Source organism: Parasteatoda tepidariorum, chromosome 4 (assembly GCF_982258835.1).
Source record: "Parasteatoda tepidariorum strain Cologne lab strain chromosome 4, Ptep-v5.0, whole genome shotgun sequence".
Lineage (NCBI taxonomy): Eukaryota > Metazoa > Arthropoda > Arachnida > Araneae > Theridiidae > Parasteatoda > Parasteatoda tepidariorum.
Window position 1 is genome coordinate 115770283 of NC_141758.1, and position 23562 is coordinate 115793844.

At 29.3% G+C, this 23562-nt stretch overlaps 1 protein-coding gene across 1 annotated transcript in view; it reads right to left on the minus strand.

Annotated features, from left to right (window-relative positions):
* LOC147812595 (nonsense-mediated mRNA decay factor SMG8-like) overlaps positions 1–15489 on the minus strand; it is a 68390-nt gene extending 52901 nt beyond the window's left edge. Inside the window, 3 exon segments of the mRNA XM_087162397.1 lie at positions 10691–10846; positions 14298–14395; positions 15383–15489. Coding sequence (XP_087018523.1) covers positions 10691–10846; positions 14298–14300 — 159 coding nt within the window. The 5' untranslated portion in view covers positions 14301–14395; positions 15383–15489.
* Between the last annotated feature and the right edge of the window lie 8073 nt (positions 15490–23562).

The window sequence follows — 23562 nt, forward strand, 5'->3', positions numbered from 1 at the left end:
AAATTTAATGTTTGGTTTTAATTTGTTTATTGTTAGTTGAATTCTCTGTCCCTCCTTTTTCAAATTACATATATAAATACGTTTCTCATTGCAAACTATTATGTAATAATGTTTCTCCAGAAATGTTTTCTTGTAAGACGACAGGCAGAAGAGAGAGAAATTTAAAGAATAGGTTTAAAAACAGAGTGTCAAGGATTCAGAGAGTGATTTATCTTCTTTTCAGAAATGTACAAAGCTTGGAATTCCATACAATTAGCAACTACTGGGCTGCGATACAGGAAATGACCCCTTGCAGAGAAGTAAATATCCCTCTTTCAAAACGCCAATCTTCCGTTTCCCATTTCCCCATGCATTGACTATACCTATTGTCATCTTAGAAAGTAATTCTCCAAGAAATTTGTTGCAACATTTGCTTTCATTCATTGAAAACTTATAGTGTTGACCCCAGGATATCTTCAGTTAGAATGTATTATTGCATCAAAAGAAAGCGCAAAATTAAATATGCTACCTGTTTTTTTTTCACTAATAAGTTCACTAATAAAATAACTAAAAAGATCATGTCATCTAATAATAGTAGATTTAGTATAAAACTTTGAAGTAGTGTAAATAAAGGGAGTATATGCTCTCTTTCAAGACTCCTAAAAGCTGAATATAGAACATTCTCAAAGTCTAAAATAGTTTTTGTGACATAGAATTTTTTCACTCTATATTTAATTGCTAAAAAGACTGCCAACTGCAAAACTTTTATGTTGCAAAAACTTTTAATCAATTATCTCTTATTGGTGTTGTTGGAATTTCATGAAGTCGTGATTTCTTAAATAATGCTTGTTTTTTTCCCTTTTCTAGATCACTAATTCCTATCTAAATTCAATATAATTTGTCTACAGCTCCTCAGTCTGATTTCTATTCTTATTTCAGAATAATTATTTTACTAATTTATAAACCTGAAATTTTAATAGGGGTATTAGAATCAATAGAGTGTATATTCGTGTTTACTGAGTATATAATTATATTGAACTAATCAGTCATCATAACATCGTTCTATTTAATGAAAACATTTTGTTGATTTTAGAATTAAAGGATTTTAAACCCGTTTTTATCAAGCTCTTATCTGAAATTTATGAATAGTAATTTGCATAAAAGACTTTCTTCATTGCGTTATTTGATATCTAATTAATTACCACTTTAAAATCATTTCTATTTTTAAAAATTTCTCAAGAGTACATATAAGAAATTTTTTGGTAATCTTAACTTTAGACTTTTAGTACTAGTTTGTATTTCGTTATTGCTGAATATATTTCAATTAATCAGATTCGAAAAATATTTTGTGAAAGAAAATACATGCTAGGAGTTTGATGCAAGACTATGATTATGCTCTTACTCTAGTGAGCTTCCAAAAAATGTAAATATAGAAAAATAAAAAAAAGGAAACTGAAATTTTATACAAAAATATAGAGAATTTAAACATCAACATTAGAATTTTTAATTAATTTTTTTTTTAACATTATGACTAGAAAATTGTTTTATTGTGAGAATACTTTCTTATTAAAAAGTGATTTCTTTTAAAACTAAAATATATGATTTTCACTAGAGAAACCAACGTTTAAATTAAATATCAAAATATGAAGTTTGGTTGAAATATTTAGTTTTCCTGATTGAAATTCTAAACCAGGTCATATTATTAGACTGTAACAGAAAATTAGGTTCAAATTCTGTTTAGTAGGGTTACATATTTTTGAAGTTGGCGAATGCAAAGGATATATGATTATGCAAGAAATTGAAAAAAAAAATCTTTTTGATCACAGTTTGGATCAATCTGTAATTTCTTTTAATGACGTTTACTGATATGGATAGAGACTGGATATATAAATAATTATGAAGAAATCCCAAAAAATGGAATCATTTCAAGGATCTAAATTCATAAATGTAGACTATGATATTTGTCTTTTTTTTAATTTGCGTTTGTTTATCATAGGTCAGTTTAATTTATTACTAAAACAGATTTTTTTTCTTCTTTTTTGTTCAATTATTGATTCATTATAAAATAAAAAACTTATACAATTCAAAATTCCTATAAAAGTAATACTGAAAAAAATTTTGAAATTAATAGTAAATTTAAGTTTATATTCTTCCTTTATTCTTCTTTACACCGAAAAAGGAAAAGATTTTAAACAAAAACAACCACAGGAGGGAATTCTACAAAAATTTTGCAATTAGCCACTTAAGTTTTTCATTTTAAACTTGTTTCAAGCTATTCTCTTAATCGTTATCTTATATCTGTTTGAAACCTTGAACTATTTAAAATCAAGCCTATAATTTAAATGATAATTGCTCTTTAGGTATCCACCTTCAAATCAATCTAAAAACTGAAGAAAAAATCAGAGAACTGTAAAGAAATGTGAAAATGAATGTTTTTTGGATATCTTCTTATATTAAAGTTAAAAACTAAATTTTTTATTGAGTTATACAATGAATAATTTTTTAGAGTGATTAGAGGGTGTGTTCCTTTTTAGCAACACCAACGTTTATTTGGGCCATAATTTGCTTTAACTAAGAACTTACGCATTTTTTAAAATTTAATTTTGAATGCCTGAAAATTCTAATAGAATTAAATTTTGAAAAATTGTGATCAGAAACAAAATGAATAATATCAAACCATGCTAATACACATAGTTTGCATGGATTAAGAAAATTTACGGGTTATTTTTAAAATTTTCATAGATTAATATTTGTGTTGAACCAAGAAATATATCGATTTAAAGGATACGCATTACTATTTTCAAACTAATTTAAATATTCCATCATGTTATTCAGAAGTTTCTCTTTCCTCATTTCGTTATATTTTGCCTGAAATAGATTTTAATTTGAAATGTGATAAAGTTTAGCAAGGAAAATGTTTATATTATTTAATATGATTCATCTAAATGGTCTCTAAACTTTCTAATTTATTCCTTAAGAGAATTTGAAAGCTGACTTAAAAAAATGTTATTTGAGAACTTACTCATTTGAAAACTGCCAAATCAGAAAATGTACCAAAGTTCTGATTTAAGTATCGAAGAAGAAAACTACTTTCCTTTCTTATAAATTTAGTTACCAATTTACACAACCATGAAAATTCTACGGAAATGAGATTAAAAAGAACACAATAAAGTTTGCATATTTTAAGAAACCATTTTTATTGCCTTCGAAATGCGATTGCAAAAATAATTATTAAAAATTTAAAAACTTATATCAGAAATTCCCAACATTATTGATTTAAAACATATAATTTCAAATATTCAAACTTATTAGTATACTTATAAGCATCAACTTATAAGCATCAGTTCAAAGATATCAGTTTGGTTAAAACAAGTTGATTCAAAACAATTTGATTAAAAACATATCATAACAGTTATTTTATGTTTTTTCCGTAGAAATAGCGAGAAAAGCAGCTTTTGCTATATAAGTGGAATACAATAACACTTAATATATAATTCCATTCATAACTAACATTTTAACTACCATTTTACACAGCCATGAAAATTCTGCGAGATTAAATGAACACAATAAAATTTTCTTATTTTAATAAATCATTTTTATTGCTTTCGAAATGCGATTGCAGAAATAATTATTTAAAATTGAAAAACTTGTATCAAAAATTTCCCAACATTATTGATTTAAAACATATAATTTCATATATTCAAACATATTACTTTATAAGCATCAGTTCAAAAATATCAGTTTAGTTAAAACAAGTTGATTCAAAACAATTTGATTTAAAACATATCATGACAGTTATTTTATGTTTTTTCCCTCAGAAATAGTGAGAAAAGCACCTTTTGCTATATTAGTGGAATACAATAACACTTAATATATAATTCCATTCATAACCATCGAAAAAATTTCCTAAATTTTAAATCAAGAAATTTAATTACTGAACAAAAACCTAAGACTTGTATTATTTAATAGTTTGATAAAAAAAATCATTCATACTATCAATCTATACTTAATAGTATGAATGGTTTTGTTTTATCGAACTCATGAATTACACTTTTAAAATATTAAATTCAAAGATATTCCGAAATTTTATTCTCTTATAGTTAATGTAATTAAAGTATTTACTTTATTCAAGAAGTGAATTTAAATAGTTATTTATTCAAGAAATTGCTAAAAAATAGTATAAATAAATTCATACTATAAAATAAATTCATATTATCAAATATACCAAATCTATTATCATTTTCATTTCCATGTTTATTCTTTAAAAATTTTAGTAAATTAAGCAAGGAATCCGAAACTCACAGACAAGTTGAGTATGAAATTACATAACAACAAAAAACAAATTGAATGTGTCTGATGCAATTACATAATCATGTAAATTAAAAAAGATCTCTAACAAATTAAGGTATTAATTGTAGAAAAGAATAAATAAAACAATCACATTACATAAAAATAAACAATTACTCAAATATATGAAGTAAAAGTACGAATATCGATACTTTAATGAAGTAAATTGTAAATATTTCAGAAAACATAAAAATTTATAAATCAACTATTGTTTGAAAATTGTAAATAAGAATATAACGAACATTTTAAAATAATATGCAACATTTTTCTTTCAACATTAAAAAGCTAGATTTCATTTATATTAAATTTTCACGAGCATCAAATTATCATATTTACATCATTTTTAATTAAATAAATGAATAGATTATGAATGAATATTAGTTTTAAAAAATTAATTACTATTTGCTTAACAATAAAAATACTAAATTAGGGGTGTTGAGCAAAACCAAATAATTCACAAATTAGCTACCGTATGAAACAGTTCAAAGCAAGGTGCAACACATAGTGACACATTACAGAGCTTGCATTGGAAACGAGATTCCTTTCTCATACGTTTACCGTTTGAATCAAAATTTCGGCTACACATAACACATACACGAAATGGATTTTTTTTCTTTTCTGTTGCATCAATATATGTTGGGAAATGTCTGCCTGTAAGGCGGTCAACATAATTTGGATTGGGAGCTGACTTCACGTCTCCATATGTTTTTATCAGGTCCTGAATGAGTTCAAGGCGAAAATTCAAATGTGTGAGAATACCGCCATTTTTTTTATATAGAACATAGGCATTCCAAACGCATTGATTCAATATTTGACGAAAAATCTTTTTGTAATACTTCTTTTGCTGGTTTCGAACTGTGGGGTAGTAAGACATGCATTGATCAGCCATATCAACACCTCCCATCGTCGAGTTGTAATCAGTGATAGCCTTGGGTTTTTTTAAAGACTTCCTTTCAACTTCCCCATTGTTTTTTTTTCTGATTTTTTCTTGGTCTACAAAATCTATAGTGTGAATAGTGCTGAGCATCAGTATAGGCTTTTTATCCAGGTACTTAAAAACACAAATTTTACCGAGTTGGAAGCCTATAATTTCGCCTTTCTTGAGTTTGTGTGATTTCACTTTCTCAGGAAATCCAACTCTATTTATTCGCAAAGTTCCATATATGTCGGTACGCCTGGTCAGGAGATATTCAGCAAGTTCAACTGACGTGTAGTAATTGTCCAATGTAACACAATATCCTTGATCAAGTAGATCCTTAATCAAAGTTAAAACTATCTTTGTTGTTGATTTGAACGTGGCATTATCCGAATAAAAAGGAGTCGTCTTCCCAGTGTATATAATGCTGTTACATATATATCCACTATTGGCTTCACATAGCTGGTAAAACTTGACTCCAAATCTAGCTCTTTTTTTGGGGAGGTAAGTTTTGTACACAAGTCTTCCTTTATAGAGAAGCAACGACTCGTCCACTGAAATGTCTCTTTCTGGCACATAGACTGTTCTAAATTTATCATTTATATGTTTGTATACCTCATAAAGTTTCCATAAGCCTGATTGTGGGTGCGAGTCAGGGTTGTAGTTAGAGTTGTTTGTAAAGTGGAGAAATTTCATCAACAGGGAAAATCTCCTTTCTGACATTATCTGTCCAATGTATGGTGTGGCCAAAAGTAGTCGTGTTGACCAATACCATCTCTGTACGGGTTTTCTAATTACCCCCATCAGACGTATAAGAGCAAACATTACTCTAATTTCACTGGCATTAGTTTCCTTCCAGTCTCTTACTCGAGATCTTGGAGTTATATCATTTGTTTCCAGATAATCATCTGCGAAACGGTTCGTTTCAGTTGCGATATAATTGACAATATCATCATCGAAAAAAAGGTTGAAATATTCCACTGGAGATGAAGTGAACATATTTTCCTTTAATCCCGGATTTCCCGTGAATGGGAACCTGGGATGAGGTGGTCCATGGTCATCTCTTAGCTCACACCAAACTCGTCCATCATTTAAAGACATATCGTCTGAATCAGACTCAGAAGATGAATCCGAAAAAGACGATTCAGAATCCGTGTACTCATCTGAATCCATTTGAACGTCAACGATAGTTTAAAAAAAATATTAAGTTTTGAAAATTATAAAAAAATTAAATATTAAGCCTTATGAATAATTAAATAATTTAAACATAAAATTTTCAAAGTTAAAGTTAAAATATTAAGACATAAATATTATTAAATAAATTATATCTTAGGCCATAAATATCGCTAAGTAAGTAAAATATTACGTATTAAAGACTATTAAATAATCGAAACATAAGCAGTGAAAATAATTAAAAGATCAAATATTGTAAAATATTTTTTTAACGAAAAGTCAATTCTGAAAGATTAAATAATTAAAATAATTAGTATTGCAGAAAATATAAACACGAGATATTAGAAGAAATTATGTTATAAAAAACGTCTTCTAATTCATTAAATAAATAAAATAAAATATTTACAAATAATAAAAAGGAAACGGATAATATAATTTAAATTTTTTTTTTAAAAAAAACGCTATATTACAGAAAATTAAGTTTTAAAATTTAATAAATAACTAAATAGTTTTTAGTAAAAAAATTATATAAATTAAATATTATGTATTAAATATTGGTAAAATAATAAATTTAAAGAAGGTTTAAAATTTAAAAAACTAAATTATAAATATTATTAGTTAGCTAAAATATTAAGTGTTAGGAAAATTAAATAACTAAAAAATTAAGTCTTAAAGATTGTTAAATAGTTAAAATAATGAGTCTTGAAAAAGACTGTTTCAAAATATATATGCTGTAGAGCTCGTGAAAAAACCAGGACGTTAAAGGAACAGAAATGGTTAAAGAAGTTGGAGCGTGTTTGTATTTATATGAGATTCATGTCCATTTAAAACATTCCCACGTTATCCATTTCCAAGAACTAGGTGCTAGTTCTATCATGTCCCATTAGATGTCTGTCTGGAGTAATTTTTCGAAACTCATGATTTACCCTGATTACCTATTTACTCAGTATACCTAATTACCCAGTATTACTGAAGCTATTGCGCATCCCATTGCTATCACCTAGTCGACTTAGCTTCCTTTAGAACATGAAGGTTGAATAGGTTTCAGAAAAACCTAATTATGCCATTTTGATGGTTACAAATGTTCTTTGGGTATAAGAAAAAGAAATATATCCTATTTCTGAAAAGTTTGTACAATTTTTCTACGTCTGATGCTAAGATAATACTTTTATTTTTGTTCTAGATCTGATCACGATTTGTTTTAGAAGCCCTCTCTAGTATTTATCTCGTAATTAAAAAAAATTTTTAATGAAAAATAGGATAAGCAAAGATTTTAATTAATTATTATAAGATTTTTTTTTTATTTGTCTCAAAATAAAAAATTTAAAATATATTTCGTTTGTAGCGCTCATTGTGGCTACAACGAAATTCGAAAATACTCAAAGAATAACAACACTAAATAAAATAACTTCCATTTCAACTTTACAAATACTAATACGTGTTGATAGTGAAAAGTAAAATGCCGCCGTCATTAGTTACAAATATTAAGCACCATCAAAATGAAGTAAAGTATAATTATTGTTTACACTAAATCATAGTAACCATTTAAGTCTGAATAAAAATACTGAAATTATGCGAAAAGAAACCTTTGCGTAAAAAAAGATAATGCAGATTCATTTAAACTAAAACTAAACTAAGGGCATATTTCCTTTCCCGAACGAATATTTAAGAAAAGTAAAAAAAATTTATCTTAAATTTCAGATCTAAATGTAACAACTTATAATAATACATTATAGGAGCGAAAAACATGATTTAGCGTATGCGAAACAAGTAAAATTAAAACATAAACAGCTACTCAAAAAACCAAAAATACGAAGCAAAACTGAGATCAATGAATAAATTCTTTTACGAAGAAAATTTTTATTTGAATTATTTTTTCTATGCAAAAAAGCGATGACAAAATACAGTTGTTTAGAGAGAAAAAAATTGGAGAATTAAAGAAAGTGAAAGGAGAAACGTTATGAACTCATATTTCTCAAGCTCATGAATAACATTTTCTGCGCCCATGATCCCACAAGCAATTAGCCGAATATATATATATATATATATATATATATATATATATATATATATATATATATAATTTTTTCTTTTAAGTAGTTACTTCTATGCGACAATAAAAAGTCTTAAATAGTTGCTCGGGGGGAATTTAAATATTTTTTCTATAGAATATATTTTGGTTCTCAAAAATTCTACTACCTTAAGCGGGATATTCAAATACCAGTTATGCAATTACGTGGGGGCAACTGTATTAGGAAAATTTCAACTAAAATAAATAAATAAATAAAAATAAGCTATACTGTTTAATTGATAGCGCATGCATTATAAAACCAAAATTGTTGGAAAAATTATCAATAAAGACCAAGCAGCAGGAAAATAGGAAAAAAAAATTAAACATATTTTCTCTCTAAGAAAAGCTATAAATGTGATTGATGCTACTTCAATTTACTAATCCTTAGTGGAAGAATAAAATTTTATAGGGCAGGAATTTAAAAAGATTTATTTAGACTTCAATAATCAAATATTTTATAAAGGCTATCAAGCCATGTCAATTCTTTAAAAGTAATGATAGTTGACTGGAACTTTTCAAAACGTAAAGAGGCAGTTAATAAGGGTAATTACTCGGTTAGTGTAAAATTTCCAGTTTCTGCATGGAAATCTATTTATAAACTATAATGAAATTTATTTGGTACATAAAGAGTTAAAAAGTTTTAATTTTATAAAAATTGAAAGAGAGAACTAAACTAACATGAATCAAAATTACAAGTGACTACATTTTGAATATTGTTGTTAAAATTATATTCTAAATGATGTACTGGTCCAAATCAGAGAATATATAACTTAAAATTAAGATAATGATCCTGGTTGAGATCAAATAAAAGAAAAAGATTGTCACTCTGCAAAATTAAATATTATAGAAAATTAAAGGATCATAAAAGTAATTATAAACGATATGCATAGTGATGATAAACACTAAATCAATACTTCTAATAACAAAAAAGAAAGAAACTTGAACTACATAATATTGTTTTCAACTTTTATTTTTTTTTATTTCATGAATCATATTATATTTTTTTACTAATTGATTTTTTATTTTTAATTTAAACAGGAATAAAATTTGTCTAACAATCAAAGGCGAGGACCATACACTGATGTCTTTTAAATATAAATTGCAAAAAGATTCAAACATTCTGGAAACAAACGTTGAATTGCAGGAGGATTCAAAAAAGATAGTTGAAAAGTGAACTACAAAACGGGTTTCATCCATCAAACTGTCATTCCCTCGGCTAACCACATAGAGCGTAAATAATTCCCTTAACAGCAAACGGAGAAAAAGGGGGGAGGCATTCCTTTTGTCTGACCTCCGCCGTTTCAGAGAGAATTCTGTTAAATATGCTTGACCTTCTAAGAGTAAAACTATTTCAAGTAAGCGCCACCAGGAGGGTTAACTATTTATTAGCTGTTTTTTATACTATTTATAAAAAGTAATGACAATGATCAGGAATTACCCCAGTGATCAATAATTACCCCATCTGTAGGGGGCAATATTTGATATAGTTTCCTATAATCAATTATAATGTTTACAATAAAAGTGAAACAATTAAACAAAAGCTTACACTATTTTTATATCAAAGAAAAAGAAAGTAACTCAAAATATTTATTATTAAGAGAAGTGTTGCAGATATGTGCACATTTTGAAACCTGTCTTTGAAATGGAAAATACAGAAAGCAGTTTAAAAGATACTTATTTTGTTAGATTAAACAAAAAATCTAATATTAAGTAAATGTAGTTACACTTTAGTAAAGTGTACAAGCATTCTTGTCCATGTATCAAATTTAAAAATAATTCCGGTTTCTTAATTTTTTTTAATAAAACTTAGGTGATCATTATTTATCCCAGAAACAGAGTGATCGTTAATTACCCTGGGTCACCCTAATTGGCGAAAGAATGAAAGTAAATATCGCGCAAACAGGATTTCAAAAAAAACTTCCAAGTTTTACCGGGTCAAAAGTTTTTGATTCAGAAAAGGACGCAAACCAATGCTCTTGATTTATGCGGAATACCACTATATTCATGCTAAAATTGCATGCCTCACTTCTAGTTTTTAAACCCGGAAGAATAATATGAAAAAACCAGAATTCGGGAGTGCCCTTGGAATAAAATCACCCATGCATTTGTCGAGTGCATATTTCCATAACGTTAACACACACAATACTAAAATGCAGTGATATTTTGAATAAAATAAAGTAACAACAAATGAAAAAGAAACTCACTGGATTCATGCAATGATTTCCAGTAAGGCTGAGAACTTCGCACATTTGATGTCCGTTTTTCCAGAGCCTTTCGCAGTCTTCCATCAGCTTCTGAGCGAATCTCGGCACGGCCGGACCCCTTGCGTGGATGTTAAATACGTGTAAAGCGCGAGCAAGCTAAAAGTAAATTACAAATAGAATCAGAGAAAAATTCCATTTATAGTTATGCAATTTTGGAATTATTAGAATCATTTTTAACCCTAGTTTCATGATAATCCTCAGTGTAGTGAGTAGGTAGGTTCTCAAGCTATCACAAGCTATCATTGACCAGTTCCAGCATTTTTCTCTGTGTCTAGTTTTAATTTTTTCTATCTAAAATTTCAGAGCGTATTTGATAGGTCTAAATGCTTCATTTGCTTCATTCATCTAAATGCTTCATTGACCTCACAAGCTATCATTGACCAGTTCCAGCATTTTTCTCTGTGTCTAGTTTTAATTTTTACAATCTAAAATTTCAGAGCGTATTTGATAGGTCTAAATGCTTCATTGTGGAAATTATTGGTAATAGTAGATGGAACACTTGATAAAAAGTGATAATTGGTTTTTAAAAAAAATCATTGATAGCGGCTTCTCATTCTTTAAAGCAACTTTATCATTCTAAAAACGTTTAAATAAAACTTTTTTAAATTTTAAATGCAAGAGAAAAGAATAAAAAAGACAGCAATAAGCACTCAGAGAAGAAGAATTTTAAGACTGTTTTTGTTAATAAAAATGTATTAAGAATGTCATTTGTAGAAATTGCAACATAGTTTAGATACAGAGGATGACTGACTGATATTAAAAATCTTTGAAATGAAAGGCGACAGACGAATGAAACAAACGGTGAAAAAGCTGTAAAAATATATTTGAATTTTGTTTTATCCGACATATTATTATAATAATTTGTTACGTATTATTAATACATGTTATGTACTACAGTAATGTAAGCAAACATTACTATTATGAACCAAATAAAACAATCTTAAAAATTAAAAATTTTATTTTTACTATTTTGTTTATTTGCCCATCTGCTACCTCTAACGGAGGAAGAAAATAGCATTTCTCAAAATGAATGATTTTATTCTTCTGTGTTGTGTCCTTTCATGTTAACCAATAATCAGCTTGTTAAATACAACAATAATGGACTCACAGGACCAGACATGCTTTTCATGTAAAATGATATTTCACATCGCATTAATGAGTTTCGACTGTACTAACAACCCTAAAACCTTGTTCTTTCTTTATTAATTCATTAAACACTTAATGTTATGCTGGTAGCAAGCTATGGATGTTTTTTATGCTTTTCACTCATAATAAACAGATTTGCCATTAAATCCTCCCTTAGAGGTTCAATAACAAATGAGGATATAATTAGAGTGAATTATATTACCCTTCAGAGAATTTCACATCAGTATCCAAAGTAGTTTTCATCGTTTGATAGAAGGGTTGACTTTTGCCCTCTTTCAGATCTCCATTCATAGCGTTGGTCAGCTTACAAATTACTTCAAACCAGTGATGGGCATCATTCATGAAAATTTTATTCATGACTAAATTTATTCAGAATAAATTTATTCTGAATGATTATTCATATGAAAATTTAGTCATTATTCATCATTCATTATGCAAATGTATAAAAATTTTTGAATAATGATTGATGAATAAACTCATTAGTCATGACTAATTTTTCTGAATAAAATTTGAATAACCAGCAAAAAATGCAATCAATATGTCTTTGCCTATAACGAGATGCAAAACATCGTTTGCTCTTAAACGTCTTATTTTAGGAATTAAACTATAAAACTAAGACAAGTATGACTATTTATTCTTATGTTATTTTAACTTACTCCAGCGTAACATACTTAGTTGTGCTAAAAAGTAGGTTTATAACAGTTTAGTTACTTAAGTTCATTTTGAAACTTTGTTCTAAAATCTATAAAACGCAATTTTTTATAGTTTTTGAAAGCAAACGATAATATTATTTTAAATTTTTAAATAAAATTTTAATTTAAAAATTAAACCCTTTTTTGCCATGTAACCATTTCTCAAAAGTATGCATTATGTTAGATAAAAGTAAATTTTCTCAAACATTTTATAAATATACTTGAAAAGGATTAACGTTTTATTTGTAGTTGTCATAATTGTAGTCAATTAGAGTATTCCGTGCCCATTTTTGTTGACCAGTGAAATTATTCAGTTATTCTCGACTAATGAATAAAGGATACTGAATAACGAAGAATGAATGATTTATTCTTTATTCAAAATATTTCTGACTAATGAATAAATCTTTATTCATCATTCATTATTCTGAATGACAAATGCCCATCTCTGCTTCAAACCAAGTCTGGACAGGAGCCAGCTAAAAGTATATACATTAATTCCTTATTATACTTATTAATTGCCTTTTTTTTGCTTGAATTTTACTATATCTTGATAGTTAGCAAGTATGATCTTTTTTTTTTTTTTTTAAAAATTGAATTAATTTAAATCATATTTTGTAGAATTTAAATCAGATTATTATTATTTATTTTTACAATTATATCAATTAAAGCATATGCAAAAATGCATTAATAATACTTAATATTATTCAAAAACAATATAGCTAAAACAGTTAATAACTAGTTAACATTATTATTTAATAAAATCATAGTTATTTTTGTTCAAGCTATATCAATTAATATTATATTTTCAATGAAATCAGACTATGTAAGAATAACTTATATAAGAATATATTAATATATATTCTTATAGACTTATATAAAAATATATTAATTAAATATATATTTTTCAAAAATATTTTAGGCTTAATTAAATAATTTAAAAATAAAAAAAATCAATTGGTTTAAGTTAGTGATGTTTTTTAAAATTAAATATCACAATTTATATAAATTAATGATTTTTTTTGAAAAATCAAGTGATTTAAAGTGATATCTTAATCATGATTTAAATCAAGTGAATTTTTCCTTCAAATAAAAAAAAATACAAAATGATACAATGATTTTCCTGATCAGAAGCAAAAGCATTTAAACTTTTTTTAAAAATTGAAACAAAAAATAAAATAACTTTGAGTATGATAATATTTAAAAATCAAAAAATAAATATATAAACAAGAACTTAGATAAAAGCTGTAAGATTTTTTTCCAGGGTATTATATAATATAATATCTAAATGTAGGAAAATACAACTTATAAGTAACTAATTTTGAATAGAAATTTTACAGTACACAGATCTGGCCTGAAATTACTTAATTATTTAATCTAGTTGATAAATATTCATTTTATGCATATTAAATATTTATGTTACAATACAAATTTGATAACATTATGTTACAATACAAATGGTGAAATACAAATTTTACAGCATCTTATCTGCTGTAACATATTTTACAGATATGACTTAATATTCTATTAAATTAAGTTAATTGATAAATATGCATTTTACAGTGCTGACACCACATGTTAAAAATTCATATTGTAGGCACATGAACTCATTCTTTATCAATTGATAAATTTAAAGTTTCGTTTCAGTAGTTATTATAAATTTTGAAACACACAAGAAAGAGAATTATTGGCTTAGGTTATTTTTTAATTACCATTAGATCAGCTGATAGCTTCTTGTTTTTAACTACAAATGTCCATCAATTCTTTTATGTTTGCAATCTTCAGCTTCTAAAAAATTTTTAAGGATGTTCTAGATAAGAAAGAAAATTTTTTTTTTCATTAAGTGCACGAATAAGCATAGTTATCAACATGAAAAGAAAAACAATCTGAGGATTTTACAAAAATGCAAATTTCACACCAACTCTCAAACCATATAGATATTTTTTCATGAGCTTCAAACTTTGATAATTAAGTTCACTTTAAAACCAATTTATAGAATGTATCAATTTAACTAGGGGACAATTTTTTTTAATTTGAACTAATTATCTCGAAAAAAAAATTTTAGTGATAAAATTAAAAACTTTGTATAATTTGGGTGTCTTAAAAGTCAAGCAAATATTTGTAAATAACGCTCTTTTTTAAGGTGGGTGCCCTTTTTTTAGGGGCTCTTTCCAGTTTCTAATGCCCTGCTCTTTTTAAGGTCTAGAATGAGCACCACAGACTTTGTATCTTAATATAAAAATTACAAAACAATGAAATAAAGATAATATTCCAATTAAAAATAGCAATTGGAATTCTGAGAAGTAATGTTTAAAAACATTAGCACATTTCACATAAACAAAGCTAAGTCCTATTACACAATACACACAAATTTATCAAGAACATAAATAAACTGGTTTCTTGAATGTTAAGCACTGTTTTAAACTAGCAAATGAATTATTTCAGTTTTTTTAACTCTTACTAATGAGTAAATTTCTTGTTTACTTCGTTACAGAACTATATAAGATATATTTACTACACCAAATAGGTTTACGCCATTTACAATATCCTACACAATTCAATAATATTTCTCCAAATAAAACTTCAAAATAAAAGAGAGCTTTTATAATAAATTTTAAACTAAAACTAGCTCAATAATAACAATTGAACTATCGACCTAAATAAAGTGAAAATTTAAATACTATTTTCTGCAGATAATTTCGGTTCTGGACGTAATATTTATATAAAAATTACTATAACAAAATACTATAACATGCACTAATCAACATGCAGAGCAAGTAAAAAAAAGGTTGTGCACCCCGAAATTTGTAGTTTCAAAGAACTTTTTTTATTTTAGTCGAATTTTTTTAATTTAAAAATTCTCTTTTCGTAATTATATCAACAATTCAAATGCTAATAAAATAAAAATTGTTTACATTTGATCAATTTCGAAGGATTGCGTGAAAATATTTTTACGCTTATAGCTTACTAGTTTTCTATCCGTTATTAGTTTTTTTTTTTTTTTTTTTTAGGTTGCTGCTAATTTACGTCGCACTAGAGCTGCACAATGGGCTATTGGAGACGGTCTGGGAAACATCCCGGAAATCCGAAGATATGCCATCACAAGTTTGATCCTCTGTGGAGGGGATGGCACCCCCGCTTCGGTAGCCCGACGACCTGCGCGCGAAGTCCACTTTACGGTAGCACAGTTTAACGAGGACCAATACCGCACACCCTCGGTGTTTTTTTTTTTTTTTTTTTTTTTTTTTTGGAATTCAAATTTTATAAAAGGCAAGATAGCAGTGCGCGGCAGACAATTTGACAAACATCTTAAAAAAAAAAAAAAAAAAAAAAAAAAAAAAAAAAAAAAGAGCAGAAATTAGAATAAATAATATAATTCTAAGAGTAGAGTTAGCGTGTTTGAATCCCGCTTTTACCCTGGATTTATCTTTGCACTGTCCTTCTCGGTATTTTATTTTATTACCATCGTTGAACAGCCGATCCGATTTTTTTTTCACGACTACTAATGTTCAACTCTGTAGCCTTGTAATTTTGAACCCAATCAAGAAGATAAGGGACTTCCTAGATCAAGTATTGGGGAGAATTTTACCTTCGTGGAGGATTTTTTGCAGTTTATAACCTACATTTGCATTACATGGAAAGGAAACCCTTTCACGGTTAGCCTGACGGCATGTGTTTAGTCTAACCCGTGACCCGTCTACCACGGAGGATATTTTTCATTTGAACTGTGGTCGGTGTGAGCTGGGGGCCTAGTTCCAATTGAGCAGCTATCATTGGGATCGAACTCAGGTAACCTCATTTAGAGGCAAGTGCTCTATATTCCCTCAGCCACACTTCTCTGTATACACACTACTTTGTACACAATTCTATAGCAGTCGTTGAACAGCCGACCCAATTTTTTCTGTTTTTCTCTGTTTTTTCGTTGATTAAATATTAAACATTAACAGATATTTGTCTTTTAAAACATTTCATTCTATAATAAGATACTTATTCTGTAATTATCTAAAACTAATTGCTAATTGATATAAAGCTTTAGTGTGTTCCATTGATATGTTGAATGCTCGTTTGGCTGGATGCCCGGGATAGTTGCTCTTTCACATCCTAGCCACTATACGCGATCAAGAGAAGAGCTGATATTTTAAACCCGTATGACATTTATTCTCTCTGATATTTAATAGACCCTGTAATAAATCCTTAAAAATATAAGCCAAAAATTTACATAAATAATGACAATTTTTTTTCTTGCACTAAAATTTAACAAATGTACTTAAAATAATTTAAAAAAAAAAAGCAAAAATAGTGAAGAAATATTTTCAATATAAGCATTATCAGCTTACGAAATGTTTCTTTTATTTTTACAAACAGCATTAATACAACGGCCCCCTCCTGCTCCAGGGACTGCTGGATTGGGTTCAAAACGGCAAGGCCACGGAGTTGAATATTAGTAGTCGTAAACTCGAAATTGAGTCGGCTGTGCAATGACTGTTATAAAATAAACTAATAAATTTGACCGGGATAGTCTGGTTGATAGGGCGTTGGAGTCGGATTCGTGAGAATGGGAGTTTGAATCCAGCCCGCAAAAGAATACCCATGTATGAAATGGTGACTGGTGCATGCTAAATCTGTCGGAGTCACAAAGTCCTCCAAGTTCTCATAACAAATAAATACCTCTGGGTTCTAATCTAGCAGTTCCCTTGCCTTCTGGATAGGGTTCAAAATTACAAGGCTACGGAATTGAATATTAGTAGTCGTAAACTCGAAATTATGTCGCTTGTGCAATGACTGTTATAAAAAAATAATAATAAATTTGGCCGGGATAGCATGGTTGATAGAGCGTAAACCCAAAATTGAGTCGGTTGTTCTCCGGCTGTTATGAAAAAAATAAAACTAATAATCAAATTGTATTTTCTTGTTTTCTTTCTAACTCTTTACATATTTTCTACGCACATTCAAAATTTCATGTTTCTAAGTCTTATACATTTTGTAACGTAAAGAAAAAACAATTAAGAAAAAAATTCGCGAAAAAATCATTAAAAAATTTCACATAAAATATATTCAAAGTGAATCTAAAAAAAAAATCTCTGTTAAATATATAGTGGCCCATCATGCCAAATTTTTACTCTGTGCTTAAAATGTGTTTCTTTTGTAACTTTTTCCCCTCGTTCAAAAGATATATGTGCAATAAAAGAAAGGTTCTACATAATAGTCTCATCACAATTAATATATTTAACAATAAAGTAATATTATCAAATTTTTTAATAATATAATGTTAATACTCAACAATAAAAAATAGTGACAGTTTACTTTAGGTGTATAGAAATGGAATTGAACTTATAAGGGCCCCATTTACTTTACTTTATTAAACAGCCGATCCGATTTTTTTTTCACGGCTAGTAATGTTCAACTCAGTAGTCTTGTAATTTTTAACCAAATCCAGAAGACAACGGAAATTCTAGGCCAAGTTTTGGGAGAAATTTACCTACGTGGAGGATTTTATCATGGAACTAACCCGCATTTGAGTTACATGGAAAAGAAATCCACGAAAACTCCTACGGTTAGCCTGACGACAAGGGGAATCTAACCCATGATCCGTTTACCACTAAGGATACGTTACATCAGCACTATGGTTGGTGCGAGCCGGGTGCAGATTTCGAACCAACAATGTCGGGATTCAAACCCGGTTCACCTTATTGGAAGTCGAAAACTCTATACCCTGAGCCACCATGCTCCATCTTCTCTGTATTATGCTATCTGTCTCTCTATTTGACTAAGGTTTAATAAGAATAATAAAGGGGGTATTTCCGTAACGTGATCTAAAACGCCAACTACAATCTCCAACGCACCAAATTGGTTTTAAATGGGAAATATTATTAAGAGAAACGTGTAGATGTTTGCTTGGGAGTGGCTATGAGTTACACCCTTCGAGTTGGTCTCATTTTTTGATGTTTCTTTTAGTTTCTCGCTGTCCGCCGCCTTGAAGTGGTCAAGACATGGCGATTATTCGGCCACAGATCACGATACGGCAATCTTCCCAGCCTAAATTGAGCACACAAACCTGCAGATCTAATAAATAATAACCAAATTCTTCAGCAAGTTAGAGTCAATCTTATGTGACTTAAATGTTGCCACAGTTATCAAAGTGTCTTCGAATGATGATCCGTTAAATATTTTATTTTTCGTGAGTAATTTTTCTTTGAGGAATTTGTTTATTATTTTATTAAAGACATAATAGAGGTTTAATTCATTGTTTTTATCTATTACTAGCTGAGTACCCGTTTTTGCGTTTTTTAATTAGTAATTAATTCGACAAAAAATAAATGTATAATATATTGATCTTTAAATATTGGGAAAAAACTAAAGCCAAGGTCTACTGTGCCCATCTCAGTTTTCTTGACCTTGGGCTCTGGGGTGAAGAAGCAGATGTAACGGTCAGGTGGTCAGCCGAACGCGGAACCCCCAGTGGTTAGTTCCCAAGCATACTTGGTACTCATTTATCGACCCACTGAAGGGATGAAAGGCTGAGTCAACCCTGCCCGGACCGAGGATCGAACCAGGGACCTGTGGCACGGCAGCGCGAAGCTCTACCGCTCAGCCACCGGGCGTTGAAATATTGGGGAAAAGGAATAAAAATTCTATGAGAAAAATTGTAATGCTCACTGAATGAAGAGTAAAGAAAAAAAAATACAAATGTATTTTAATGAGTAATTTAAAATCAAATTAAATATTTTTATTAAAGAAAATTTATTGGGATTAAACAAGAAGTGAAACTTGAAAAAAAACAAAAAACAATATGTAGCATAAAATAAGATTCTATGTTTATTTCGTTTCAGCTGTTATTGCTATTTCTTGAAGTTTCAGAGGACTTATAAATTTCAAATAAAAAACGTTCTTCTTTAAAAAAAACTCTAACCTACAAAAAATTTTAAACAAAATTACAAACAATGAGCAGTTTAAAAATTCAATTTTTCCTCTACTTTTATATTTTTTCTTGTTACTTTCCTATTATATTAAAATTTCGGAATTGGGAATGTCGCTAATTCCCCAAAAGAAGACAGAAAAATAACTTATATTTACGAAGAAATGTGCAGAAAGAAATTGTATCAAAAAGTGAGAACTTAAATTTATAATCGCAATAATTGATCAAAAAATGCAGTAATTTACGATAAAATTAACACGAATAGAACCCGTCTATGAACAATTATTTGAATGCATGATTTATATAAATAAAATGGCGGACTGAAATAAAAAATAAAATAAAATGGCGGGGCAAGGTTCGAATTTCGAAGTCGTATATTTATTATAATCATTATATATACCCTTTATATTTATTATATATACCCTTTAATATCAAGCTATAATTTTCAAACTTGGACCCTAAGAATAATTAGACCCTATGGTCCGAACATGTTTGCTAAAGGAAATTTTTATAGGTGAATTAGGGGGTGCAGGGGGCCTCTCAAAGGTCTATTTCGAAGTCGTCTATTGCATAGCTGACCGTGAGAGGACTTTTGAAGCGAAATTCTGCCAGGCTTCTCGTGTTCGAGTGGCATGGTAGTCAAGACACCGGACTAGTAGCTGACGGCTGGGGTGAGGGGGCCCAGGTTCAATTCCCAGCTACAGCAACTTTCCAAAAAAATTTCTTTTTTTTTCTTCTTCCGCTTATTTTGCATTATATTATTTTTTAAATGAGTTTTTCTATATTTTGGAGGGTCTTACATATAGAAAATAATTTTTTTAAAATGGGAAAATATCAATTAATGGGTAAAAACTGAAAAAATCCAGGAAAATTGATTTATTTCTCTTGCTTTAAATTATTTTTACAATATATTCGACAGTTTATCAAGCGTAAGATCTCCTACGAGTAGAATCATGCATCTTTCTTTGTTAAAGAACGCATAATGGAATAATAATGAAAAAAATAAAAAATAAAATAAAATGGCGGGGTGGGGTTCGAATTTCGAAGTCATCTAACTCCCTTTAATATCAAGTTATAATTTTCAAACTCGGACCCTAAGTAGGGGTCTATGGTCCGAACATGTTTACTAAAGGAAATTTTTATAGGTGAATTAAGGGGTGCAGGGGGCCAATCACAGGTCTATTGCATAGCTGACCGTGAGAGGACTTTTAAAGCGAAATTGTGGCATGCTTCTCGTGTTCGAGTTGCATGGTAGTCAAGACACCGGACTAGTAGCTGACGGCTGGGGTGAGGGGACCCAGGTTCGAATCCCAGCTTCAGCAACTTTTCAAAAAAATTTCTTTTTTTTTTCTTCTTCCGCTTATTTTGCATTATATTATTTTTTAAATGAGTTTTTCTATATTTTGGAGGGTCTTACATATAGAAAATAATTTTTTTAAAATGGGAAAATATCAAATAATGGATAAAAACTGAAAAAATCCAGGAAAATTGATTTATTTCCATTGTTTTAAATTATTTTTACAATATATTCGACAGTTTATCAAGCGTAAGATCTCCTACGAGTGGAATCATGCATCTTTCTTTGTTAAAGAACGCATAATGGAATAATAATAAAAAAAATAAAATAAAAAGGAGGGGAGGGGTTCGAATTTCGAAATCGTATAACTCCCTTTAATATCAAGCTATAATTTTCAAACTCGGACCCTAAGTAGGGGTCTATGGTCCGAACATGTTTACTGAAGGAAATTTTTATAGGTGATTTAGGGGGTGCAGGGGGCCCCTCAAAGGTCTATTGCATAGCTGACCGTGAGAGGACTTTTAAAGCGAAATTGTGGCAGGCTTCTCGTGTTCGAGTGGCATGGTAGTCAAGACACCGGACTAGTAGCTGACGGCTGGGGTGAGGGGACCCAGGTTCGAATCCCAACTTCAGCAACTTTTCAAAAAAATTTCTTTTTTTTCTTCTTCCGCTTATTTTGTATTATATTATTTTTTAAATGAGTTTTTCTATATTTTGGAGAGTCTTACATATAGAAAATAATTTTTTCAAAATGGGAAAATATCAAAGAATGGGTAAAAACTGAAAAAATACAGGAAAATTGATTTATTTCCATTGTTTTAAATTATTTTTACAATATATTCGACAGTTTATCAAGCGTAAGATCTCCTACGTGTAGAATCATGCATCTTTCTTTGTTAAAGAACGCATAATGGAACAATAATGAAAAAAAATTTAAAAAATAAAATAAAATGGCGGGGTGGGGTTCGAATTTCGAAGTCGTATAACTCCCTTTAATATCAAGTTATAATTTTCAAACTCGGACCCTAAGTAGGGGTCTATGGTCCGAACATGTTTACTGAAGGAAATTTTTATAGGTGAATTAGGGGGTGCAGGGGGCCCCTCAAAGGTCTAGTGCATAGCTGACCGTGAGAGGACTTTTAAAGCGAAATTGTGGCAGGCTTCTCGTGTTCGAGTGGCATGGTAGTCAAGACACCGGACTAGTAGCTGACGGCTGGGGTGAGGGGACCCAGGTTCGAATCCCAGCTTCAGCAACTTTTCAAAAAAATTTCTTTTTTTTTCTTCTTCCGCTTATTTTGCATTATATTATTTTTTAAATGTGTTTTTCCATATTTTGGAGGGTCTTACATACAGAAAATAATTTTTTTAAAATGGGAAAATATCAGATAATGGGTAAAAACTGAAAAAATCCAGGAAAATTGATTTATTTCCACTGTTTTAAGTTATTTTTACAATATATTCGACAGTTTATCAAGCGTAAGATCTCCTACGTGTAGAATCATGCATCTTTCTTTGTTAAAGAACGCATAATGGAACAATAATGAAAAAAAAAATAAAAAAATAAAATAAAATGGTGGGGTGGGGTTCGAATTTCGAAGTCGTATAACTCCATTTAATATCAAGTTATAATTTTCAAACTCGGACCCTAAGTAGGGGTCTATGGTCCGAACATGTTTACAGAAGGAAATTTTTATAGGTGAATTAGGGGGTGCAGGGGGCCCCTCAAAGGTCTAGTGCATAGCTGACCGTGAGAGGACTTTTAAAGCGAAATTGTGGCAAGCTTCTCGTGTTCGAGTGGCATGGTAGTCAAGACTCCGGACTAGTAGCTGACGGCTGGGGTGAGGGGACCCAGGTTCGAATCCCAGCTTCAGCAACTTTTCAAAAAAATTTCTGTTTTTTTCTTCTTCCGCTTATTTTGCATTATATTATTTTTTAAATGAGTTTTTCTATATTTTGGAGGGTCTTACATATAGAAAATAATTTTTTTTAAATGGGAAAATATCAAATAATGGATAAAAACTGAAAAAATCCAGGAAAATTGATTTATTTCCATTGTTTTAAATTATTTTTACAATATATTCGACAGTTTATCAAGCGTAAGATCTCCTACGAGTGGAATCATGCATCTTTCTTTGTTAAAGAACGCATAATGGAATAATAATAAAAAAAATAAAAAAATAAAATAAAATGGCGGGGTGGTGTGGGGTTCGAATTTCGAAATCGTATAACTCCCTTTAATATCAAGTTATAATTTTCAAACTCGGACCCTAAGTAGGGGTCTATGGTCCGAACATGTTTACTGAAGGAAATTTTTATAGGTGAATTGGGGGGTGCAGGGGGCCCCTCAAAGGTCTAGTGCATAGCTGACCGTGAGAGGACTTTTAAAGCGAAATTGTGGCAGGCTTCTCTTGTTCGAGTGGCATGGTAGTCAAGACACCGGACTAGTAGCTGACGGCTGGGGTGAGGGGACCCAGGTTCGAATCCCAGCTTCAGCAACTTTTCAAAAAAATTTCTTTTTTTTCTTCTTCCGCTTATTTTGTATTATATTATTTTTTAAATGAGTTTTTCTATATTTTGGAGAGTCTTACATATAGAAAATAATTTTTTTAAAATGGGAAAATATCAAAGAATGGGTAAAAACTGAAAAAATACAGGAAAATTGATTTATTTCAATTGTTTTAAATTATTTTTACAATATATTCGACAGTTTATCAAGCGTAAGATCTCCTACGTGTAGAATCATGCATCTTTCTTTGTTAAAGAA